This window comes from Heptranchias perlo, chromosome 1 (assembly GCF_035084215.1).
Source record: "Heptranchias perlo isolate sHepPer1 chromosome 1, sHepPer1.hap1, whole genome shotgun sequence".
Classification (NCBI taxonomy): domain Eukaryota; kingdom Metazoa; phylum Chordata; class Chondrichthyes; order Hexanchiformes; family Hexanchidae; genus Heptranchias; species Heptranchias perlo.
This window is the reverse complement of record NC_090325.1, coordinates 197,031,415-197,058,731: the sequence shown is the minus strand read 5'-3', so window position 1 is coordinate 197,058,731 and position 27,317 is coordinate 197,031,415. Positions and strand designations below refer to the sequence as shown.

Here is a 27,317-nt window from a genome sequence, read left to right as displayed (position 1 = left end):
CAGTTCACACAACATACATCAATGGGAAAATGTTTTTAAAAGTCTGGTCTAAATAAAATATGCCACTCAGCCATGTCTTTCCATTCATAATTGTAAACAATTTTACAACACCAAGTTATAGACCAACAATTTTATTTGAAATTCACAAGCTTTCGGAGGCTTCCTCCTTCCTCAGGTGAATGTTGTGGAAATGAAATCCTCGAACCCTTCGCATTTATAAATCACAGAACAATGCCTGGTGATTACAGATAGTCTTTCTAACTGCCCATTGCCAAGGCAATCACAGTGTGCAGACTAACACGGGACGCAACCAACAGAGTACCCTTCGTCATCCAGTACTTCCCCGGAGCGGAGAAACTACGCCATGTTCTCCGCAGCCCTCAACGTGTCATCAATGACGATGAACACCTCGCTATGGCCATCCCCACACCTCCACTACTCGCCTTTAAACAGCCACCCAACCTCAAACAGACCATCGTTCGCAGCAAATTACCCAGCTTTCAGGAGAACAGCGTCCATGACACCACACAACCCTGCCACGGTAACCTCTGCAAGACATGCCAGATCATGACACAGATACCACCATCACACGAGAGGACACCACCCACCAGGTGCATGGTTCATACTCCTGTGACTCGGCCAACGTTGTCTACCTCATACGTTGCAGGAAAGGATGCCCCAGAGCATGGGACATTGGCGAGACCATGCAGACGCTGTGACAATGGATGAACGGACACCGCGCAACAATCACCAGACAGGAGGGTTCCCTCCCAGTCGGGGAACACTTCAGCAGTCAAGGACATTCAGCCACCGACCTTCGGGTAAGCGTACTCCAAGGTGGCCTTCGAGACACACGACAACGCAAAATCGTCGAGCAGAAATTGATAGCCAAGTTTCGCACCCATGAGGACGGCCTCAACCGGGATCTTGGGTTCATGTCACACTACACGTAACCCCACCAGCGAACAAATGTTATCTGTTTTTAATATAACGGGTCATTTGCTGTCTTTTTTATGTTTCTGCCTCTCTCTGTTTTTTTTTGGTGGTTTGTATATTCGGTGGACTTGTAGGTAACACCTCTCTGTCTGCACACTGTGATTGCCTTGGCAACGGGCACTTGGAAAGACTATCTGTAATCACCAGGTATTGTTCTGTGATTTATAAATGCGAAGGGTTCGAGGATTTCATTTCCACAACATTCACCTGAGGAAGGAGGAAGCCTCCAAAAGCTTGTGAATTTCAAATAAAATTGTTGGACGATAACTTGGTGTTGTAAAATTGTTTACAATTGTCAACCCCAGTCCATCACCGGCATCTCCACATCATGGCTTTCCATTCATAAGACAGTCAATAAAGGGTTGCCTGAGTAGCTTCCCTTGTGGGTTTGTAAATAATGGTCGGGAACTTCCTCTGAGCAGTTCCCGTTTCGATGCTGTAACTTCGCGGGAAACCCCGTTTATGCGCGTAAAACCCGTTTCCGCCTCACTTCTGGTGCAGTTATGGTGGTGGAGAAGGAACAGCTGCAAGAAAATTTCCAACCCATGTTTATAGTGGCCATGACATGATTAAAGTGGACTGGGAAAATAGATTAAAGGGTAAGACGGTACATGAACAGTGGTGTTCATTTAAGGAGTTATTTTACAACTTTCAAAAAATATATATTCCACTGAGGAAAAAAGGGTGTAAAAGAAATGACAGCCATCCGTGGCTAAGTAAAGAAATTAAGGATAGTATCCGACTAAAAACAAGGACATATAAGGTAACCAAACTTAGTGGGAGGATAGAAGATTGGGAAGTCTTCAAAAGACAGCAAAAAGTAACGAAAGGATTGATTAAGAAAGGGAAGATAGATTATGAAAATAAATTAGCAAAAAATATAAAAACAGATAGCAAGAGTTTCTACAGTTATATAAAAAGAAAAAGGGTGGCTAAGGCAAACGTAGGTCCCTTAGAGGATGAGACCGGGAAATTAATGGTGGGAAACATGGAGATGGCAAAAATGCTGAACAAATATTTTGTTTCAGTCTTTACGGTAGAGGACACTAAGAATATCCCAACACTGGACAAACAGGGGGCTCTGGGGGGGGAGGAGCTAAATACGATTAAAATCACAAAGGAATTGGTACTCAGTAAATTAATGGGAGTCAAGGCGGATAAATCCCCTGGACCTGATGGCTTACATCCTAGGGTCTTGAGGGAAGTGGCAGTAGGGATTGTGGATGCTTTGGTAATAATTTTCCAAAATTCTCTGGACTCAGCAAAGGTCCCGGCAGATTGGAAAACTGCCAATGTAACACCCTTATTTAAAAAGGGTAGTAGGCAGAAGGCTGGAAATTATAGACCAGTTAGCCTAACATCTGTGGTGGGTAAAATTTTGGAGTCTATTATTAAGGAGACAGTAGCGGAACATTTGGATAAACATAATTTAATAGGACAAAGTCAGCATGGCTTTACGAAGGGGAAGTCATGTCTGACAAATTTGCTTGAGTTCTTTGAGGACATAACGTACAGGGTGGATAAAGGGGAACCAGTGGACGTAGTGTGTTTAGACTTCCAGAAGGCATTCGACAAGGTGCCACATAAAAGATTATTGCTCAAGATAAAGAATCACTGGATTGGGGGTAATATTCTGGCATGGGTGGAGGATTGGTTATCTAACAGGAAGCAGAGAGTTGGGATAAATGGTGCATTCTCGGACTGGCAACCAGTAGCCAGTGGTGTTCCGCAGGGGTCGGTGCTGGGTCCCCAACTCTTTACAATCTATATTAACGATTTGGAGGAGGGGACCGAGTGTAACATATCAAAGTTTGCAGATGATACAAAGATGGGAGGGAAAGTAGAGAGTGAGGAGGACATAAAAAACCTGCAAGGGGATATAGACAGGCTGGGTGAGTGGGCGGAGATTTGGCAGATACAATACAATATTGGAAAATGTGAGGTTATGCACTTTGGCAGGAAAAATCAGAGAGCAAGTTATTATCTTAATGGCGAGAAACTGGAAAGTACTGCAGTACAAAGGGATCTGGGGGTCCTAGTGCAAGAAAATCAAAAGGTTAGTATGCAGGTGCAGCAGGTGATCAAGAAGGCCAACGGAATGTTGGCTTTTATTGCTCGGGGGATAGAATATAAAAACAGGGAGGTATTGCTGCAGTTATATAAGGTATTGGTGAGACCGCACCTGGAATACTGCATCCAGTTTTAGTGTCCATACTTAAGAAAAGACATACTTGCTCTCGAGGCAGTACAAAGAAGGTTCACTCGGTTAATCCCGGGGATGAGGGGGCGGACATATGAGGAGAGGTTGAGTAGATTGGGACTCTATTCATTGGAGTTCAGAAGAATGAGAGGCGATCTTATTGAAACATATAAGATTGTGAAGGGGCTTGATTGGGTGGATGCGGTAAGGATGTTCCCAAGGATGGGTGAAACTAGAACGAGGGGGCATAATCTTAGAATAAGGGGCTGCTCTTTCAAAACTGAGATGAGGAGAAACTTCTTCACTCAGAGGGTAGTAGGTCTGTGGAATTTGCTGCCCCAGGAAGCTGTGGAAGCTACATCATTAAATAAATTTAAAACAGAAATAGACAGTTTCCTAGAAGTAAAGGGAATTAGGGGTTACGGGGAGCGGGCAGGAAATTGGACATGAATTTAGATTTGAGGTTAGGATCAGATCAGCCATGATCTTATTGAATGGCGGAGCAGGCTCGAGGGGCCGATTGGCCTACTCCTGCTCCTATTTCTTACGTTCTTATGACACATATACTGCTCGTGTGGAGGATAAACACCAATACAGACCGGTTTCTGTGTTGTAATATCTGTGCAATTCTGTGTTTTGTTTCTCTCATAAGACCTTTCAAAAGAACCTTTCTTCATCCACAGAACTCTCACTTTGTTGCCATGACACTGCTACCATGTTAGCTGCTTATTTGCACAACAGGTTAGTGATACTAAGATGGAAATTACAGTATGTGGATGCATCAATGATGTGGGGAATAACCACCGAACATCTAAGTGGTTCTCATTTCTCTGTCTTCTCAGTAATATATTCTGATAATCAGAATCTTTATATTATTGTTAGTGCAAACAATTGAACCATCTCTTTGAGCTGTCAGTGCTGGAATAGTAAGGTCTGCCATTCGCTGGGTTCCAGAGGGGCGTACCTTGGGTAAAAAGGTTCTGATCATCAAATACATGCTGCGGACATTAAGGTTCATGGTGAAGTCCCAGTCTTTGTCTTCACAATCCAAAACTGTGCCATGATGGACGAAACTAGGGCAGTAAATAATACAAAATGAAAGGGAGTAAATGCAAAACTGTTTTCAGTTGGTCAACAGTAACAAAAGAACAGCTGTGCATTGACAAATTGAAAACTAGACACAGCAAGAAATGGACAGGTCCTTCACCAACAGGTCCCTGCAAAATAAACAGCCTGGCCCCACATGACCATAATATCCATGAATAACAAAGTGTAAGGTAGGTGCTCATTCTCCTTTACTGCAACAAACTCCAGAGTGAACTGAAGCCAGCCTACACCATTCTTCCCTTGGGTGTCTAAATGTGCCTTTCTTTCTCCTACTCCACTGCTTGTCCAAGGTGCAACCTGAGGGCCAGGCTGCTCCTGTGCTACAAAAGGCTCATGAGAAGGAGGGATTTTTAAAGTTTTTTTTAATTCATTCTCAGGATGTGGGCGTTGCTGGCTAGGCCATCATTTATTGCCCTGAGAAGGTGGTGGTGGGCCTTCTTCTTGAACCATCAAGTAGCAGGTTTGATACAGGCTTGCCAGGCCACTTCAGAGGGCAGTTAAGACTCAACCACATTGGTGTGGGACTGGAGTCACATATAGGCCCAGACTGGGTAAGGACAGCAGGTTTCCTTCCCTAAAGGACATGAGTGAACCAGTTGGGTTTTATACGACAATGCGACATCTTCATGGTCACTTTTACTGAGACCAGCTTTTCATTTCCAGATTTTTAAAACTCTAACTTAAATTCTCAAGCTGCCCTGGTGGGATTTGAACTCACGTCCTCTGGATTACTAGTCCAGTAAAATAACCACTACACTGCCATACCCATAATGGCTCTTCTCTCGTGGCAGCTTGTTCCTGAGACAGAGCTGCTGCTGGTTGTATCTCGGGAGCTTGTGCCTGCACGGCCTGCGTGTCTCCTCCTACGTTCCACTGACATGGTGCTCTGAGGAGGAAGGCCAGATGTGCTGCTGTCCTGAGAAACAGCAGTGCCAGCTCAGGGGTGCAAAACTGGCATAATAGGGCCTCTTGGAATTTTGGGGGCCCCCCTTTCCTTACAAACGTCAGCAAAGCAATTTTCTTGCAAGCTTTTTAAGGAGACAGTTACAAAACAGAATGGGAAGAATGCATAAAACCGAAGAGCAAGTTAAGGAAATTAAACTGCAGTTTGGATACATTTTCATTTAAGTGACAGAAAACTGATTCAGCACTCAAAGAGTTAATAACTTTTACTTGCACTGGCACAATGGTGCCAATAACGTGCTGTGGGACACTGCATTTTCAGATGCTGAGGTCTGCTCAGTCCCCCAGTTCACATATGATACTTATTGTTCTGTGAGCAACATTGTGGTACATCATCCATCTCCTAGTGAACGTAAACAGAACACTGTGTATACTGGTGGTAGCCCACCTGCAGAGAATGAAGCTGGGCGTCTGCCACAGTGCATTAGAACATCACTAAAGCTGGGAAAATTATTTACTGGTTATGCAATCCATTTTGAAAAAAGGGAGCCCGCTTTAAAAAGAAAGCCTAAACATTAGTGAACATCCCTTGCAGCACCAGTTAGAAATGGATACTGGGTTACTGAGTGCTGCTCAGGCACACGTTGCCTCTCGCTCACTGCCGGTGCCTCTCGCTCACTGCCGGTGCCTTGTTATGGTGGGCGTCAGCTGTTTATTTTGGAGGGTCTCCGTCCATCTCCCACCAGAGTTATGGCGGGAGAGTTGGAGATTCCCCCCCCCACCAAGAGAGAATTTCAGGGCCTTGGTCTATAATCCAAACAGGGTTGACTAATTGTGAAATTAGTAAAGGATAATTACATAGAATTTAGAGCACAGAAACAGGCCCACACGAGCCTCCTCCCTCACCCTATCAGCATATCCTTCTATTCCTTTCTCCCTTGTGTGTTTATCCAGCTTCCCCTTAAATGTATCTACACTATTCACCTCAACTACTCCTTGTGGGAGCGAGTTCCACATTCCAACCACTCTCTGGGTAAAGAAGTATCTCCTGAATTCCCTATTGGATTTATTATCTTATTTATGGCACCTAGTTCTGGTCTCCCCCACAAGTGGAAACATCTTCTCTACGTCTACCCTATCAAACCCTTTCATAATCTTAAAGACCTCTATCAGGCCACCCCTCAGTCTTCTCTTTTCTAGAGAAAAGAGCTCGAGCCTGTTCCGTGTAACCTCTCAGTTCTGGTATCATCCCAGTAAATCTTTTTTGAACCTTCTAGAAGTAAAGGGAATTAAGGGTTATGGGGAGCGGGCAGGAAATTGGACATGAATTTAAATTTGAGGTTAGGATCAGATCAGCCATGATCTTATTGAATGGCGGAGCAGGCTCGAGGGGCCGATTGGCCTACTCCTGCTCCTATTTCTTATGTTCTTATGTTCTCCAGTGCCTCTATATCCTTTTTACAATATGGAGACCAGAACCGTACACAGTACTCCAAGTGTGGTCTAACCAAGTTCTATACAAGTTATAAAACACTGGTTTGGCCACAGTTGTAGTATTGTGTCCAGTTTTGGGCACTGCACTTTAGGAAGGATGTGTAGGCCTTAGATTGGGTGCAGAAAAGATTTACTAGAATGGTTCCAGGGATGAGGGACTTCAGTTACGTGGATAGACTGGAGAAGCTGGGGTTGTTCTCCTTAGAGCAGAGAAGGTTGAGAGGAGATTTGATAGAAGTGTTCAAAATCATGAAGGGTTTAGATAAAGTAAATAAAGAGAAACTGTTCTCATTAGCGGAGGAGCAAAGATTTAAGGTGATTGGCAAAAGAACCAAAGTTGACATGAGGAAAAACTTTTGTGCTGTAACCATTCTATGATTCTATAAGTTTAACATAATTTCATGGCTTTTCAATTCTATCTCTATATAAATGAACCCCAGTGCTTTGTTTGCTTTTTTTATGGCCTTATTAACCTGCATCACTACTTTTAGAGATTTGTGTATCTGTACCCCCAGATCCCTCTGCTCCTCTACCCCTACACAACCGAAGCCCTCCCAATCACACAATCTCCAGGGAGAGACTTAAAAAGAGGGAAATAAACTGAGGCCAATTTACCCTCTAGTCCTAGCATCGTCATCTATCTCAAAAAATCTGTCCAAATGGACAGAATCTAATCCCTTCATTATTTTAAAAACCTCAATCACACCCCTCTAAACGTGCATCCCTCGAAAGACAATAGCGTCAAGTCCTGCAGCTTATCCTGACAACTAAGAGCTGAAAGACTGGGTATTATTTTGTTATCCTCCTCTATAGCTTCTCTAGGGCCTTGATCGTCTCTGCTACACGTGGGGAACAAAACTGGATCCAAGTGCAGCTGTGCCAAGACCTTGCATAGCCCAAGTACAGGAGGGGCTTGAAAGGGGCATTTCTGCCGCTTACGACAGATTGGGAGGGGCTGTGCAGTATGCTCCAGTCTTCGCGTCATGCCTGCTGGGGCCTTGCACAACCTCGCCATACAGAAAGGTCTGGACATTGCTCGGGGGGGGTGGCCCTGGCTCCGTGGGAGGCAGAAACACACGGAGGAGAGTATCACAACCAGCTGCCTTTAAAGGATTCCTCGGTGGCTGCTGCAAGGGGCAACAGAGTGTGGCCGAGCTCGCCCTTTCCAGCACAGAAGAGGCCAGAGCCACTTTGATGCCCAGCCTCGGGCCGGCACAATATCGGGCAGCCCGGAGGCTGGCCAGCTGGTGGTGGGAGGGGATTCTTTTTGTGGGGTCCGGAGGATCATTCCTACCCTTCCTGGCCTCACAAAAGTAATTTACAAACTTACCTTTTCGGGGCCTCTTCGTTTCTAGTGCCGGTGAAGCTGGTCAGAGAGTGTACAGCGTACGCACGGTCCTAAAATGACAATCGGGATCCTGTGTGCACCAAACACTAAATGATTTCACCCCATCCTTGACACTTACATTTTGGTTCTCATTTGTAAAGTTCCACCAACGCAATTTTAAAATTTCCATCAATATCACACCAATAACTTACTGCACTAATATTATTGGTACTCGTCTCACTTTTAAAGTGGGTCCATTCAGATCTGAAAGTATCTAACTAAGGACAACAAGGTAATAATGGGCCGGAAATTGCTTTTAAAATAACGATCAGTTTAACAGCGTCACCGTTGTTAGTGATGAAATAAAAGAGCAAGTTACAGTGACCGCACGTGCGCAGTCAAACACGGAAACCTGGAACTTGCTCTTCCTGGATCGCTGGTGATCGGACAGCTTTGTGTTAAAGGGACCTCACCAGCGAGGAATCAATGGAATCAATTGACCAGCGCTAACTTGCTCTCCCAGCTGGAAACTATCTAATCTCACCACAAAACAGATATGCTCAGTTATATCAGGTCTAATCTAAGTTTTAATAGCACAGTAAGTCTTAATGACTGCCGAGCAAGCTCCCTGGCACTGAAAATATGTGGAGTTCTATTCATTGCGCTTTTAATAACTGTTAGACATTTAAAAACAAGTTATTTAAAATTTTTAATTGTTTACTTTTTCTTTCTGTTTTTCTCTGTCTTTTAATTCGATATTTCTTACCCTCTCTTTATTTCGCTGTCTCTAACTGTTTTTACAATGATTTTGCTTTCACTTCCTGGTTTTGACTCTTTGCGGCTTGTCAACGATGCTGCAGTCTGATTGGTCGAGGGGACAGAGCGCTCCTCTCGTGAGCCACATGGTCCTAGGTTCCCGGGAGTTACCGCCGAACTCTTTCCAGGTTCGCACCAGTAATGGTTGCGGAGAGTTTGTGATTGAGAATAAATCTATGGAGCTGCGAGCATCATTCATTCATTCGCGCTTGGAGCAATTTCCAGCCCAATATAAAGGCAAACCAGGGGCAAACATCCACTCTTTGATCAACAGAAGCTTTATCCCAAAATACTTTTAAATTTAAGATCCTTATTACCCTGCACAGTTGAACAGGACATCGATTTTCTCAATTTCCTTGGCCAGCTTTTCTATTTGTTCTTTCTGAGTCACATCCAGTACTTTAGTTTGAATACCTGTTAGGGAGCAAAAACATTTGACTGAAATGCAGGTTAGCACCAACTTGTGTATATCTTATTCAAAAATTATTGGGGTAATTTTACGATTTAGCAACAGGAGGGAAATTTGGCAATTCGGGAAAGGTCATAATGCCCGATTCACAGGACGTACGATTACATAGAATTACGTAGAATGTACAGCACAAAAACAGGCCATTCGGTCCAACTGGTCCATTGAGGTGTTTATGCTCCACATAAACCTCCTCCCACCCCTCTTCATGTTAATGGACAAGAACAGCGCAGGCCATGAACAGGGCACAGTCTCAGTATGTCCTCCCATTTTGCAAAGTTCTTCGCTGGGAGCTCCAAATCATAAAACTTAGCCCAGTATCTTTGTACAAGAGGTTGGTATTAATGCTGGCTATTTTGGGTGCACAATAAAAAGAAATTAGAGCAGCTGAATTTAGAACAAGGTAACAAGATATATTTGAATGAAAGATAGCATAGGATTGGGAGCACTGGTTAATATGCATGAGTCAGATTGCAATTTGTGGCAATATACTCTCTGTTTTTAGTCCCTTCGTTTTAAATCGATATTACTAAGGTCACTGTCCCTCCAAACTTCTCTTGTTCCATCTAAACTCGAAATATGCTGTTGTTGCATCTTCACTGTATTCAAACTAAGAATCACCATGCCTCACGTTACCTCCTTAGGGAAGGTATAGGAGACGGAAGGTGGGTAGGAGCACTTGGGGTGGGATGGACGGTGAGGACACTGAAGGAGTATATGAGCACTGAAGGGGTGATGGGACCAGTGACAGGCCAGATAGAGGTTAGAACCACTGATGGGGACAATGCAGGTTAGGAAACACCATGTATTAAGGCTGGAAACAGCCCAGGCATAGGCTCAGGCACCAAGTAGAGCCCAAGCCCCGAATACAGGTCCAAATCCAGGGGCCAGACCAAAGACTCGGGCACAGGTGCCACCCGGAAGCTGTGTGCCCAAGCGTGATGAGAAACAGAACAGTGGGGCAGGAGCAAAGAACGCTCAAAGAAGGCCCAGCTTGCAGCAAGGGAGACACAGCCAGCAAATGGGATAGCTGGCAAAGGGGTCTCCTGCGACACATACTGTGGCAGGCCCTTGGCTGCCTGCCCACCCTACTGCTCTGTGTTCCTTTCCCCTTTCTCCTTCCAGGGAGGCATTTGCAGTCCTCTTCGAAGTGCAAAATAATGAAGCACACTTCTCACGCCCACAACACGAGACACTCTGGCAGGAACCTCCTGAAGAATTCCCCGTGATTTGTTAAGGCCAGCGTTGTCCAACAGAAATTGCTGACTAGTTCCAGATGTGGCTATGGAGACACCGTTTTAGCCACATGCACTAATTTTAAGCAGAAAATGCCTTTCACACAATACAGGTACTTCACGTGTATATTTACTGAATAAACGTCTACCACCGTTCAATAACCAAGAGAGTAAAGCACTCACAATGATCAAAAAACACTCGCACACTCTGGTTTCGTAAAAAACGCACAAAAAGGTTAAAGTGCACATGCATACGCCAGGCGAAAATGTGTATTAAGGTCACAGGCCCAACAAAGGTGTTTATTTACTAATCAGAAATGCAATTAGCCACAACTGGATTCCCAATTAGCCACATGTGGCTAGTGACTTTCACTGGTCAAGGTAACTGAACTGTCCCTTCAGCCTCCCATTTATGATAATTCTGGTAGCACCGTTGTCGGATATTAATATATATGCATATTTATTATGAATCATTGTGCTATGTTAACTAAAATTAAGTTACTGTAGAAACTGAACTAGAGGGAGAGGGTTAAATACCAGACCAATTGAAAAATGTATGTGCTTGCGAAACAAGGATGTGGAATGTAAGTTTGAAAAGATAGGTGAAATTGCTGCCAAAGGATAACAGGAGCCAGGCGCATCAGGACAGGTTAACTAGACAGCATGGACGAGGAACGGAAGGACATTGATCGGGTGGGAACCCAGATCGCGCTTGGAAAGGTAGAATGTTGACGGTCACCCAAGAATAATAGCGTATTATGAATTGTTGAGTCAATAAACACAAGAGAATTTAAATCAAATATGCCTGATTCCTTCTGCTCCTGAGTCATATCGAACCCTAAACAAAGGCTGGGACAAACTGACAGATATTAATCTACAGTTTGGGCAAATGTTAATATTGTAAGTTGAGACAGGTTCTAATTAACTCAGGCTAAATAATATAACACCATGAGCCTCGTTATGTCAATATTCAGCGGAATTTTAGGGAAGCACAACAGAGTCATCGATCACTGCTGCAGGATAGACCCCTTCTCCCATCCAGACCCCTGCCGTTCAGTAGAAAAGAATGGTGAGAGGGTGGACAGCCACATGGTGAAAGAAATCATGATAGATACCTGTTCACCGAGAATTCACATACAAGGTGATGTCTAGGGGATCACTAACCAGCTGCATATTGATCGAACACTTATCTGTTCCTGAGTTTGATTTTGGAAATGGGGTCCTACGACAAAGTGGGTGCAGTCGGTGATCCATTGCACCTGTGGAAATCCTGCCTTTTGGTAAAAATTGGGACACCCTCTCTTGCTTGACAACGAATGTCCATGGGGACCGCAGATTGGCTGATACGTCAACTGTCCCTGATGCAGCCTGGAATGACCCCTAGATGAGGGGTATAGTTACGTTCACTGCCATGTTCAATGTGGAGGTGGGTTTCCAGGTCTGGGGTATGCACAATTTGTCTGTGGCCTCTCGAAGGAAGTACAGTTTTCTCATTCACGAGATCCAGCTAGGAAAGCCTTCAGTGTTGAATGCAGGTATGGACCCCAGCCCAGACTACTAGGAATTGGGTTGAGACTACCCAGGCTCATCTCATACAAGATCTATACAGCAGAGAGACAGAGACAGAGGAAGAAACAGAAAAATGAAGAGAGAAAAAAGCAGAGAAAGAAAAAAAGAGGGAGGGTTGGGAAAGAGAGAAAGGGAGAGTGAAAACGATTAGACGAGAGAGAGCGCTTTCAATCAATTTAGGCTGAATTTATACTCATGTAACAAAAGTGAAATGATGTTGTAACCTACTGTACTGCCCAGTTCCTCCTTCTCCCCACCCTGCTCCTGCATTCATGTCTGAATTTCCAATAGCATTGCAGTTTCCTCATCTATACTGTTGAGTGATTGTGAAACAACAGCACCCTCTAATGTTAGGACTATCATTGACTACAAAGCATTGACTGAACCAGTGGCACTTTAACAAGTTATTTTAACGCTTGTATCAAAATGTCCTGTTAAAATTAAAAACAATATAAATGACCAAAAATATCCACCACCCATCATCAACAAGTTGCATTGCTATATGGCAACATGAATATTGCAGAACATCCCAAGGCACTTCACAAGGGGAGAGTTGGACAATGTAGAGCTCAAATTAAACTCAATGGGGAAGAAATTGGGCTGTTTAGCACCCGTTGTGTAGGCACTACATGGACACCTAAGCCCCAAAAATGGCGTCCGAGATGTGCACATTTCCGACATGAAGTGCGCAGGACGCCATCTTGGTAAAGGGATTTGTGCGCGAGCCTAATGACCACCGCAGGATGTAGAGTAGGGGGATTATGACATGAATCAGAGTGCAACGCTGATTTGAAGCAGCTGGTGACATTTTGGAACTCCATGTTCCAGCCAACAGCTGAACAGGACTGAAACGGCATGAAGGACCACCCCCCCCCACCTCCGCCATCCCACCCACCAGCGCTATTGAAAGGAAGCATGAATTACTTACAGGTTAGTTGCTGGATTATTTAATCTGGCTGCTGGTGCAATTGTAGGTGTTTTTGGACGTTTCATATACTTGGATAAAATTTCAATATTCTATAGAGAGCGGACTGGCTGGTCTTGCAGTACTTTTAGTGGCATTTAAAATATAGTGCTGAAAAAAATTGCTTCCAGACATGGGTGGCCTGCTTGGGCTTCCTCTGGGAATTGAACATGACTGGGAGAATGAAGAGAGGCCACGCAGAGCAGGATAAGCTGCTAGAAGAGGGAGGAGGAGGAGGAGGAGAGGCCATACCCTAACTGCTGCAGCCACAACTGCAGGCTCAGAGCAGGGCAAGGTCAGCATTGCCTGTGGCTGTCAAGGTCAGTGTGGTGCTTAATTTTTACGGCTCTGGCTCCTTTGAGGTTGCTGCTGGAGATATAAGCAACATCTCGCAGTTTGCAATGCACTGCAGTACAAGGGAGGTCACTGAGGCTTTGTACGTACTAAGAAACAGAATCATCTCATTCCCTCTTGCCAGAGACAAGCAGCAGGAGCGAGCACGAGGGTTTGCTCACATTGCAGGCTTTCCCATGTTGCAGGGTGCCACTGAATGCACACATATTGCCATGCAAGCTCCACATCTGAACTCAGCCATATTCATGAACAGAAAGGGATTCCACTCCCTCAATGTGCAGCTGGTGGGCGACCACACACAGGTCAATGCCCACTATCCTGGCAGCAATAATGATTCCTTCATCCTGCGGCAGTCCTCTGTTCCACCTATATTTCAACCAGCACGGCGGGTGACAAGGGTTATCCCCTCATGAAATGGCTCATGATTCCGGTCAGGAACCCACACACACGTGCACAGCAGGCCTACAATGAGAGCCAAGCTGCCACACCATAGGTGTCCTCAAGCAACGCGTCCACTGCCTGGATCACTCTGGAGGAGCCCTGCACAACTCAGCTAAGCGGGTATCAAGATTTCTTGTTGTATGCTGCAGCTGCACAACCTGGCCATTATGAGGGAACAGCCCTAGAGGAGGTACAGACAGAGGAGGAGGAAGAAGTGCAGCAGGAAGTGGAGGAGGGAGTGGGGGAGGAGGAAGAGAGGAGGAGGGAGTGGAGGAGGAGGAGGGAGTGGAGGAGGAGGTGCAGCAGGAAGTGGAGGAATTGGCAGGGAGGCTACAAGGTAGACAGACTCTGTCTGCCAGGGCTCTGCACGATCAGATTATTAATCGATACCAGTAACCTCAAGGACACCTCCCCATTCACCAACAGTCCTACACTCCTTACCTTCCCTTTCTCACATGACCATCAAATCATCCTCCTTATGATTACACATTGCTTCCTCCCTTGACTCAACGCAGAGATAAAAACTATCACCAAATGCAAATTCAAATCCATATTTATAAATTAACAGATGAAATGATGCAAAGAAAATGAGACTATTCACCCTTGTGCATTCCCTTAGTGCCTGTCGTTTGTCTGCCTTTACCTTTCCTAGTGCTCCTACAAGGTGCATCCCCAGTGGCTGGAGCATGGGTGGTGGAAGGGTGCTGACTTTCAATGGAGGAACATACAGATGGCCTTGGGGGATGACCTCGAGCAGCTCTGGGCTGGGAGGGCCCAGTTTGAGACTGCACCATTTCGGCCTGAGCTGCAGCAGTCTGGGCTGGATGGCTGACAGGCAACAGCAAGGGCACTGGCGGAGTGGCAGGAGTGGGAGCAGGAATGCCATGGCACCACTGCCATTCTCCCGGAGCAGCTCCTCAGCAATCCTGGTGATTTGTTGGAGAATGGATTGCTGGACTGCTGTGATGCCCTGGAAGCCCTGTTCCACAGTGGAACCCACAGCCACGATAGCAGCAGTCTGAGCTTCCAAGGCAGCAGTCAGACCTTTGATAGCAGATATTTATGTTGAAATGGAAGCTGTGACATTGGTCATAAGACGCTGCATCATGGTGGGTTCCACGGGTCTGCTGATGGAGTTGACCACCTGTTCCATGTGGGAAAGGATGGGCTCCAAGCTCTGCGCAAAGTCCTGTGCCAAGTTGGAGCTGGACTCCTCCATGCGCCTTGACGTTGTGCGCAGGATTTCTGGCACGCTTTCCAGTGCACCAAGCATTTGGTGGTGTACGCCCATCAGCCTTCTTCTGTAACCTGGCCCATCGAAATCACCATCTGACTCCTCAGCAACAGAACTAGTGAGCGACCTCGCCCTCCAGCAAGCTAGCGCCTGCAGTCTCCGTTCCCCCAAACCTGGCTCCTGTGCGCTTGTGCCACTCACCACATGCAGATCCCTCCTCTATCCTAGCCTCTAAAGTACACGCAGTGTCAGTCTCCGAGCTGGTGGCTGCGAGTGTAAGATCGAGTGACGGTATGTCTTCATCATCACTGTCTTCTTCCTCTGTTCCTTTGACGGTGCCGGTTCCAGTTAGAACCATAGAAAAGATACAGCACAGAAGGGGGCCATTCGGCCCATCATGTCCACGCCGCTTGAAGAACAACCAGGTGCCCATTCTAATCCCACCTTCCAGCACCCGGTCCGTAGCCCTGCAGCTTACAGCATTTTAGGTGCAGGTCCAGGTACTTTTTTTAAAAAAGAGTTGAGAGTCCCTGCCTCTACCACCAATTCAGGCAGCGAATTCCATACACCCACCACCCTCTGGGTAAAAATGTTTTTCCTCATGTCCCCTCTGATCCTTCCACGAATCAGCTTAAATTTATGTCCTCTAGTTCTTGAACTCTCTGCTAGGGGAAATAGGTACATCCTGTCTACTCTATCTGGGTCCCTCATAATTTTGTACACCTCAATCAAGTCTTCCCTCAGCCTCCTCTGCTCCAAGGAAAACAACCCCAGCCTATCCAATCTCTCCTCGTAGCTGCAATTTTCAAGCCCTGGCAACATTCTTGTAAATGTTCTCTGCACTCTCTCCAGAGCAATTACGTCCTTCCTGTAATGTGGTGACCAGAACTGCGCACAATACTCCAGCTGTGGCCTTACCAGCGTTTTATACAGTTCCATCATTACATCCCTGCTTTTGTATTCTATACCTCAGCTAATAACGGAGAGCATTCCGTATGCCTTCTTCACAACCTTATCTACTTGTACTGCCACCTTCAGGGAACTGTGCACATGCACTCCAAGGTCTCTCACTTCCTCTATCCCTCTCAATATATTCCTGTTTACTGCGTATTCCTTTTTACTGTTTGCCCTTCCCAAGTGCATTACCTCACACTTCTCCGGGTTGAACTCCATTTGCCACTTTTCCGCCCACTCCATCAACCCATTGATATCTTCTTGGAGTCTACAGCTATCCTCTTCACTATCAACTACACAGTAAGAGATAGGAGCAGGAGTAGGCCATTCGGCCCATCGAGCCTGCTCCGCCATTCAATGAGATCATGGCTGATCTGATTTTTACCTCAACTCCACTTTCCCGCCTTTTCCCCATATCCTTTGACTCCCTTGCTGATCAAAAATTTGTCTAACTCAGCCTTGAATGTATTCAATGACTCAGCCTCCACAGCTTTTTGGGGTAAAGAATTCCAAAGATTCACGACTCTCTGGGAGAAGAAATTCCTTCTCATTTCCGTCTTAAACAGGCGACCCCTTATTCTGAGACTATGCCCCCTAGTTTTAGATTCCCCCATGAGGGGTAACATCCTCTCAGCATCTACCCTATCGAGTCCCCTCAGAATCTTGTATGTTTCAATAAGATCTCCTCTCATTCTTCTAAACTCCAATGAGTATAGACCCAATCTGTTCAATCTTTCCTCATAAGACAACCCTTCCATACCCGGAATCAACTTAGTGAACCTTCTCCGAACTGTCTCCAATGCAAGTATGTCCTTCCTTAAATAAGGGCACCAGAACTGTATGCAGTACTCCAGGTGTGGTCTCACCAGCACCCTGTACAGTTGTAGCATGACTGTCCTGCTTTTATACTCCATCCCCCTAGAAATAAAGGCCAATATTCCGTTTGCCTTCCGGATTACCTGCTGCACCTGTATGTTGACTTTTTGTGTTTCATGTATGAGGACATCCAGATCCCGCTGTACTGCAGCATTTTGTAGTATTTCTTCATTCAAATAATATTTTGCTTTTTTATTTTTCCTCCCAAAGTGAATGACTTTACATTTTCCCACATTATATTCCATCTGCCAAATTTTTGCCCATTCACTTAACCTGTCAATATCCCTTTGCAGACACTTTGTGTCCTCATCGCAACATGCTTTTCCACCTATCTTTGTATCATCAGCAAATTTGGCCACAAGACACTCTGTTTCTTCATCCAAGTCATTGATATATATTGTAAATAGTTGAGGCCCCAGCACTGATCCCTGAGGCACCCCACTAGTTACAGATTGCCATTTTGAAAATGACCCTTTTATCCCGACTCTTTGTTTTCTGTTAGTTAGCCAATCCTCTATCCATGCCAGTATATTACCCCCAACACCATGAGCTCTTATCTTGTGCAGTAATCTTTTATGTGGCACTTTATCGAATGCCTTTTGGAAATCCAAATATACTGCATCCATTGGTTCCCCTTTATCCGCCCTGCCCGTTACTTCCTCAAAGAACTCTAATAAATTTGTCAGACCCGATTTCCCCTTCATAAAACCATGATGACTCTCCTTGATTGTACTATGAGTCTCCAAATGTCCTGCTACTACTTCCTTAATAATGGATTCTAGCATTTTCCCAATGACAGATGTTAGGCTAACTGGTCTATAGTTACCTGCTTTCTGTCTCACTCCCTTCTTGAATAGGGGTCTTACATTTGCGGTTTTCCAATCCGCTGGGACCTTTCCAGAATCTAGTGAATTCTGGAACATTACAACCAATGCATCCACTATCTTTGTAGCCACTTCCTTTGAGACCCTTGGATGCAAGCCGTCAGGTCCAGGGGGCTTGTCAGCCTTTAGACCTATTAGTTTACCTAGTACTTTTTCTCTAGTGATAGTGATTGTTTTTAGTTCCTCCCTCCCCTTTGCCCCTTGATTTTCTACTATTATTGGTATATTATTAGTGTCTTCTACTGTGAAGACAGATACAAAATATCTGTTCAATTCCTCTGCCATTTCCTTGTTTTCCATTATTATTTCCCCAGTCTCATCCTCTAAGGGACCAATGTTTACTTTATCTACCCTCTTCCTTTTCATATACTTGTAGAAGCTTTTACTGTCAGTTTTTATATTTCTTGCTAGTTTACTCTCATCATTTATTTTCTCCCTCTTTGCTATTCTTTTAGTCATCCTTTGCTGGTTTTTAAAGTTTTCCCAATCTTTGGGCTTACCAGTAATCTTTGCCATGTTGTATGCTTTTTCTTTTAACCTGATACCATCGTTGACTTCCTTAGTTAGCCATGGTTGGTTCACCCTTTTTGTGGAGTCTTTCCTCCTCACAGGGATATATTTTTGTTGCGAGTCATAAAATATCTTTTTAAATGTTTGCCACTGTTTATCCACCATCATACCATCTAATCTGTTTACCCAGTCCACTTCAGCCAATTCCACCCTCATTCCTTTATAATTGCCCTTATTTAAGTTTAATACAGTAGTTTCAGACCCAAGATCCTCGCTCTCAAACTGGATGTGAAATTCTATCATGTTATGATCACTGCTTCCCAAGGGATCCTTTACTTTGAGATCATTAATTAATCCTGTTTCGTTACCCATTACCAGATCCAAAATGGCCTGTTCCCTGGTTGGTTCCCCGACGTATTGGTCTAAGAAACAGTCCCTAATACACTCTATGAACTCTTCCTCAGGGCTATTTTTGCCAATTTGATTTGTCCAATCTATGTGAAAGTTAAAATCGCCCATGATTATTGTATTACCTTTTTTACAAGCCCCCCTTATTTCCTGTTTAATATTTTGCCCTACAGTGTAGCTACTGTTAGGGGGCCTATATACTACTCCCACCAATGATTTCTTTCCCTTGCTATTTCTTACCTCCATCCAAATTGATTCGACATCTTGATCTTCTGAGCCAAGATCATTTCTCACTATTATACCAATTTCATCCTTTATTAACAGAGCTACCCCACCACCTTTACCATTTTTCTTATCCTTCCGAAATGTTAAATAACCCTGAATATTTAGCTCCCACCCTTGGTCACCTTGCAACCACATCTCTGTAATGGCCACGAGATCATACCCATTTGTTTCTATTTGTGCCGTCAATTCATCTAAGTACGAATCCTGTGCGCATTCAGATAAAGAACCTTTAATTTTGTCTTTTTACCATTCTTTCCTACCCCGGCCCCATTTGCTAGTGCACTCTTATGTTTGTACGCTCTGTCCCTTCCTGACACACACTGTTTATCATTACCCCCATCACTTTCCTGTACTACTTCCTTGTCTTTTCACTTTATCAATCTAAACTTCACCCCACTTGAACCCTCCCCCTCTCTATTTAGTTTAAAGCCTTCTAATAGTTTGCCCACCACCGAGGTAAGACTGACCAGCCTATAATTGTTCAGCCTTTCCCTTGTACCCTTTTTAAATAATGGTAATACGTTTGCAGTCTTCCAGTCCTCCGGTACCTCCCCTGTATCTAGTGAGGATTAGAAAACGATCCTTAGGTATCTGAAATGACAAAGAGACACAGGTTGAGTTGTGGAGAGGGGAGAGGAGAAAGTAAGACGTGCGTGCTTTCACATCTGCAGCACGTGAGTCATAAAAGATTGTGGGATGAGGGAGAAGTGGGAAGCGAGAAGGAGAATTAGGTATGCAGAGACCCTCATTATCGATACCTCCAGCACTGCCAGTGGCCATGGCCTCAGCAATTGCCCTTCCTATGGTGGCCAGCGCTGTCTCCTCCATGGGAATTAGGACGTGTAGACGCGCTTATCCTCCTCCAGTTCTTTCTTGCTGCCTACTGTTATGCGCCACCTTCTCCTGCAAGAAAGTGGGAAGTGTGTCAGTGAGTGTCCTGCAAAATGTTTGGGTGATGTGGCTGTCATGGCTGAATAGCTGCCAATGTGACCTGTGAGTTGTGAGTGTGCGGCTTGCAACAGTGGTAATGTGTGACGGTGAAAGGAAGCATCTGATTGGAAGAGTTGAGTATTGATTGAGAGGGTTTGTTGGTATGTGGGTGATGCGGGGTGTAGTGCGTGGAGCAGTGGATGTGGTTAGTGGTAGGAAATGACACTTGAAACTTGAACTCACTCACCTTGACCATTCATGTCAAATCAGTGAACTTCTTCCTGCACTGTATCCATGTTCTTGACGCTATGCTCCTGGCATTGACCTCGTCCACTACTTTCTCCCACTACCACTTGAGCATATATCTAGAGGGCCTCTTGCCCCCCTGCGGATACAAGATGCCCCTCCTTCTGTCCACCCCTTGCACTGAGGCCTCTAGTACATCATCAGAGAACCTTGGTGTACGCTCTCTCGCAGGCGCAGCCATCCTTCAAAGTATCACTGCCCAGGAATCACTTCTCACATGACTCCCACCACTTCTTGCAGCCACAGTGCACCTCCCCTTTAAGAGATGCAGGTTGCCTTTAAGAAGCACGAGCCACTTCCGATATTGAGGTCCCCTGCTGATGCGTGCAGCCAATCAACAGCGCAGGTAGCGCTGGCTGCACGCAGCAATCATTTAAATCATCAGGCAGCACGAATATTACGTGCTGCCTGCATCGTTACAACCGGCACGGGTTAATCACGCACTGTGATCCCAGCGCCCATTTTCAGGGGTTATCCAATATACCTCCCTACTAACACTACTTAAGAGGAGAGCAAGAAAAGCTTTGAAGCTCCATAAAATGGGATGCTAACCCTATTTCAAACCTGCATCCAATTGTCTCACATCCTGTGTAAATGCTTATTAAAGTGCCCTTCAGAAGAAATCAGAGGGAATTCAAGCAAACCAGATTCCAATTCTAGCTTATTCCATTTGATATGATTCCCGCCCGGCCTTCCCAGTTCTCAGAATCCATCACTTACAGCTTCCCAAACACTCACGCATCAAAACCACCAGGTGGAGCTTTTGACATTTATGGTGGAGTATATCGAGTAGAGACAAATATCAGGAATAATCGGAACCTGTGATGAACATGCTAAGGCACCTGTAGGTTTTGTTGTTTTAAAGGATAAGGTTGATTGATTTTGGTTCTTCTAGAAGTGACAATGATATAGATAATACCTATATTACAGTACACAAACAGGCCATTTGGACAACAGGTCTATGCCGGTGTTTATATTCCACACGATCTTTAGCTAATGATAATAGAGATAATCACTCTTGACAAAACAATATTGAAGCTTTTGACATATGAACATATAAAAAAGGAGGTAAAGACCAGCTGGTCCGTCGAGCCAGTCCCATCCTGATATGGTCTAACTTCTGCTCACCATCACCTCCGTACTACCCTCCCACCCCACTTCCCCCAACGCAGTTACCTAATCTCCGGAGAGAGGCAAATAAATTAGAATAAATAACCTTAGGCCAATTTAGGAAAAAACTCTGGTAAATTTCTCTCTTCCCCCCCCCCCACCTCAGAGGGTTGTGAAAAAAAAGGAAAAAAAAAATTAAATTCTCTACCACAGAAGCCTGTGGAGGCCAAGTCACTGAACATATTTAAGGAGATAGATAGATTTCTAGACACAAAAGACATCAAGGGGTATGGGGAATATGGATTTGAGACAGAGGATCAGCCATGATCATATTGAATGGCGGAGCAGGCTCGAAGGGCCGAATGGCCTACTCCTGCTCCTATTTTCTATGTTTCTATGTTTCTACCCCTCTCCACCGCACAGAGGATTAAGCAAGTTCCGGGAGACTGTGGTGACAGGGCGACCCCCTTACCTTCTCCATATTGGTCAAATTCAGGACCCCAGTCAGCTGCTGTTTGAATGCTCGCAGCGATCCGCACTCAATGCCAAGTGCCAGCAACTTATTCCAGAGATCAATGACTTTCTGTGAAAAGACGTACCTTCTAGCATCGAACCTGGCCCTTTGCTTCCATAACTTATACTTATGTCCCCTGATCCTCTCAAACTGATCTAGCTAGAAATAGCCTGTCCATTTGGACTGAGTCTATTCCTTTTATTATTTTAAAGGCCTCAATTAAATCTCTAAAGAAAAAAGTTGCAGCTGTTAGCTTATCCTGATAGCTGAGGCACTTAAAGTTGGTGTCAATCTAGTGGCCCTCCTCTGAACCTTTTCCAGGGCTCCTATATCTCCCACCATGTGAGGGGACCAAAACTGGACGCAATATTCAAGATCATAGCCTGATCCAGGATTTATATAAAGAAAGGATAATCTTTCTTGCTTTATATTTAATTACATTGGTAATATGTTTTAAACACCCAGCACCAGTCAAGGGCCTTCAATGACTTTACATTATAACCCCCAGGTCCTTATCCTACTCAGCAGCCTTGAACACACAATCCTGCCTGGTGTATATATGCTTGCAGTTATCCCTGCCCAAGTACATCATGCTAGATTTATCTATATTAAAAGACATCTGACAGACATGGGCCCATTCTCCCATCGCATCTAGATTCACCTGCAATCTATTTTTATCATCTAAGGTCCTTATACCCACATATATCTTCGTGTCATCCCTGAACTTTGGATAGTTTCCCCACGCCATCATCCAGATCGTTGATAAAGATGGTGAACAGCAACGCCCTAAGACCGATCTCTGTGGGACTCTGTTAGTGACCAGTCCCTACGCAGTACCTCGACCATTAATAAGTACTTTCTGTCTACAGGAATGCAACCAGTTCCATATCCAACCAATCTGCCTACCAATCCTATAAGACTCAACCTTGTTCAATAGCCTTTTGTGCAGCAATTTGTCAAAGGCCTTTTAAAAGTCCAGATAAACAATGTCGACCAGGCTTCCAACATCTACCAACTTTGTAACTTCTTCAAAACATTCAGCCAAGTTGGTGGGACAGGACCTTCTTACACAGACGCCACGCTGAGATTCCTTAATAACTCCTCTTTCCAGGTGATCCCTTCTGGCAACTTGCCTATATCTGAAACCAAACTAATGGGCCTGTAGTTGCTTGGTTCTGCCCATTTCTAAATATTTTTGCCTTATGGGCCTCTCTCCAGTCCCTGGGAAGAATATACCAAAGTGCAGAGAAATCTAAAGACCTTTTTTGGTCTGTAAACCTTGATGAGTAGGTATCTGCCTGTAGGGAAGGGAGAAATTTGACATGTGCCCAGAAATGGCAGACAAGTCAGCGAGTTGATTGCTTCGAGTGCCGGTCCGTGCCGCCCTGAGCCACGTTCAGCATTGGACCTGATTGGAATGAAGCCGGCGAGCTGCCAGCGGCAATTGGGTGTCCAGATGCAGCTCGCCAGTCGGGGCCTGATTAATTCCAGTCAGGTCCTTCCGGGGTGGGTGGGGGGAGTTGCCCAGGCTGGTAGTTACGTCCTGGTCCTTGGGGGAGGGCGCGGAGGGGAGTGGGTGGGGGAGGGGGGGCGGGGGGGGAAAGAGGCCGGAGTTGCAGCAATAATTGGGGTTGGTTTTAGACACAGGTTGGAGAAAATGGAGCAGAAGGATTACCCATGCTCCCTTGACCCCAGTGAAATGCGGCAGGACAGGCTCCAGGCGGGCAGAAAGAAGACAATGCTATTCCCAGAGGAAAATTCTGGTGCCTTTTTTTTACCAGCAGAGTTGAGAGAGTAGCCATTATCACTCCACAGTTTAGTACCCCAAAACAGGCTGTACATCAGAGGAAAATCCAGCTCTAGTGTCTGACCCTTCATCCGTCAAAAGAACATTCTGCTCAAATTTCCAATGACTGCCAGCTGTCACAAGCAAGGTCAAACTATTGAAACAGAATAAATGACTGCACATATTGGCATTTTACCCACCCTGTTTATTAATTAAGGAAGACAAATAATCTAGTTGAGTACAGATTACTAAATAAACATAATCACCTGTATGAACTCTACCTAAATTCCTGTATGATGACTGCAGCAACTAGCTTGTGGTCTTCCAGTAAAGGGCAGTACCTGGAGTGCTAGCCCAGCTTCCTGATGCTAATGCACCTGCTTTGCGTGTTCAGCCTTTACTTTTGCCTGTAATTCAGGTTCTCGGTACAAACTGGCCTACTTCCTGTACATTATTTTCACTCCTTCTCCCGTTCTCCAAGAAGACTGAATAAATATGTCAAAGTAGATTTTCATTAATGCAACAAAGCGGCAATGGTTCTTTATCTCACTTTTTAAAAGAATTCTCTGAAATTGACTTGCACAACTAGAGAAGTGGGTAGAGGGAGAGGACGAGGGTTAACACACCTATTTATCATATCCTGATTGTACAAACAATAAGATGATCTTTGCAGGGAATATAAATTGAATCAAGTCATTAGTCATAAAATTAGGTCCACTCCTACCTCCAGAAAATAAGGACATTTTCCCCTTCAAATGCATCATTCTTAGCAGGTATCTGGGATAGTTTTCCAATCCTCCCCGATTGTCCGGGACTCTCCCAGAATGGGACGTGAATCTCATGGCCACTGCTGCTAGCATCCCAGGTGAACTTTTCCTTTTAAATTTCTCACCACAACAGTGGCCCCACTGGCGCGAAACCACAAGCAAAAATACTCGACTACAGGGGACCCGAACTTTACAAGGTAAATGCAACAACATTTGCAGATGTCATGTGATCAGTTGTCACCTGGGATGATCAAACCTCCAGGGATACCTCCAGCCAGAGTTGGCAACCCTAATCTGGGAATACAGATTACCTATAAACTACAGTGACTGTGCAAAGCTAATTATTCCCCTACTTCAAACGTTGCTAAACAAGGTGCCAATGGAATGTACAGATTTTAGTGTTATTCATTAGTCAGTGAATTTAGTCCTGTGGCACTATTTGAAAAAAAGCAGGGGAGTTCTCCCCGGTGTCCTGGCAACACTGACCCCTCAACAAGCACCACCAAAAACAGATTAACTGGTCTTTATCTCATTGTTGTTCGTGGGATCTTGCTGTATGCAAATTGGCTGCCATGTTTTCCTACAGAACAGTGACTACACTTCAAAAGTAATTCATTGGCTGTACAGCACTTTGGTTGTCCTGAGGATGTGAAAGGTGCTTTATAAATGCAATTTCTTCCTTCTTCATAGCTATTCTAATGTTCCTGGTTCACATACCTTCAAAGAACTTCACTAACTGTTCAGTTGAATCAGGAGCTAGGCTCAAATGCCTTAATCTCTCAAAGCATCAGAGAGGAGTAACATTACCCAACTTGTCTCTTCAGGGACAACTTGTCTCTGGTCAGGGAAAGCCATTCTAGACTGCCTTCCCACATCTCCTAGTGGCCAACTCAAGGCAGATCAGCTGCCTGCCCTCTTAGCCAGTGGGGACCAAAAACTACAGAATAACGTGGAAATGGGCATTAAAAATATAAGTAAAACTGATCAGCATGGAGTCGAGCAGTTTAAATGGACATGGAATCGTAGTGCCATCAATGTGTAGGGTTTTTATTTTAGGTTCAGATGGGAAGAATATCAGGAGAGTAAACAGTAAGTTAGTAAATATTATGGTATGACCTTATATTAAAAGGCTCCCATATGCACAGAAGTGAAAATATAAGAGTACAGTAAAATTTTAATTGCTTTTTTGAAAATATACAGGCAATTGGGAAAGTTGGAGCAATATTTCGTCATTCATAAAACTATGGTGCGTCACCTCTATGCATCTGTTATCAATTCAGTTACATCTAGGATAGACAGAGTTAATCCAAGGGCACATACCAGAAAATAAAGAAATGATTAATTCTACTGCAAAAGGAGTTTTAACTGGTAGGTTGTATATAAAGGCACTGTAAACAGCAAGCAGACTGATTACCTGAATACTGCTCCAATTCCTTTAGTCTTTTTTCATTTACATCAGTAGCAATAACCTTTGCACCTTCCTTTCCAAATGCCTCAAAATTAAAAAGAGAAAACACAATTAACTGGAAAGTCATTTTTACATGAGTTTTACATGAATAGTGGGTTACTTTATATTATACCTGATCTGTTCTAAATTCAAAAGCAATTTTAAAAAATGTATGAATAGGACTTCCAAAAGCATCACAATTTGAGCCATGTCTGGCATGGTTGTTATTTAATGGACATCATCTTTCATTAAAAATACATTACATCCATCTCAGCATGCCAATTGAAAAGGACAACTTCCAATATTGTGCGAATTAAAACTGAAAACTTACAATTGCACATGCCTGTCCAATGCCTTGTGCTGCAGCTGAGAGAACGATCACCTTTCCAACAAGTCGGCCCATCTCACTGACGAAAGAAAGCAAGAAGTTATACGTAGAGAAAAACTTTTCTTCTTGTCAATAAAGTGGGTATACCTTTGTACAACAGTGCGTTCTGTCTAAAGAGAACAACTGGCCATTGGTCAAAACATGTTCTCTTAAAATGTATATTCTCCTCCACTTCCACTCCTCCCTGGGTTGGCTATTTCACATTTCTACCACCCTCTGTGTGAAGAAGTTACATCTTAACTTTGTTTTCAGTTTTATTTGTCTAAGTTTGATTCCATGTCCCTTTTTCCCATACCCTGTGTTAATATTAAACATCTTACTAAGATCCAGTTTATCGATTCCTTTTAGGATCTTAACTACCTCTTAAGCCACCATTTTTCTATTGTAAACATCCCTTGTAATCTTATTCTTTCCTCATAAATGAGGTTGAGTACCTGACCTATCAACTTAGTTGCCCTTCTTTATACTCCCTCTAAGGTCAGATTGTCTCCTTTGTGGTATGGTGCCCAGCACTGTACACACTACTCAAGGCAATGAGCCAGTGCTTTCTACAAGCACCACTTTCTAGGACTTGTGTTCTATCTCTCGCGCAATAAATCCTATGATCCTATTTCACTTTTCATTGCCAATGCACAATTTGATGACAGTTTTAAGAGTGTTTTGCACTAAAACCGCCAGAACCCTCTCCTGTAGAGTTTCCTGTCATCTGGTCCCATTTATATTGTTGCTTGTTTGCCTTTCCCAGCTTCACAATCTTGCATTTCTCTATATTAACAACAACAACTTGAATTTATATAGTGCCCTTAACATAGTAAAACATCTCAAGGCGCTTCACAGGAACATTATCAAACAAAATTTGACACTAAGCCACATAAGCAGATATTAGGTCAGGTGAAGAGGTAGGCTTTAAGGAGTGTCTTAAAGGAGCAGAGCGAGATGCAGAGGTTTAGGGAGGGAATTCCAGAGCTTAGGGCCTAGGCAGCTGAAGACACGGCCGCCAATGGTGGGGCGATGAAAATCGGGGATGTACAAGAATGACACCTCCC

General features: G+C 44.4%; 1 protein-coding gene across 2 annotated transcripts in view; it reads right to left on the bottom strand.

Annotated features, from left to right (window-relative positions):
- bdh2 (3-hydroxybutyrate dehydrogenase, type 2) overlaps positions 1-27,317 on the bottom strand; it is a 78,381-nt gene that overhangs the window by 12,016 nt on the left and 39,048 nt on the right. For both annotated transcript variants that reach the window (XM_067975789.1, XM_067975861.1), the window contains exons 2-5: positions 26,215-26,290; positions 25,851-25,929; positions 9,161-9,257; positions 4,161-4,269 (exon numbers count right to left, since the gene is read on the bottom strand). In XM_067975789.1, the coding sequence (XP_067831890.1) occupies positions 4,161-4,269; positions 9,161-9,257; positions 25,851-25,929; positions 26,215-26,286 (357 nt within the window). In that variant the 5' untranslated portion in view covers positions 26,287-26,290. The remainder of the gene's footprint in view (positions 1-4,160; positions 4,270-9,160; positions 9,258-25,850; positions 25,930-26,214; positions 26,291-27,317) is intronic.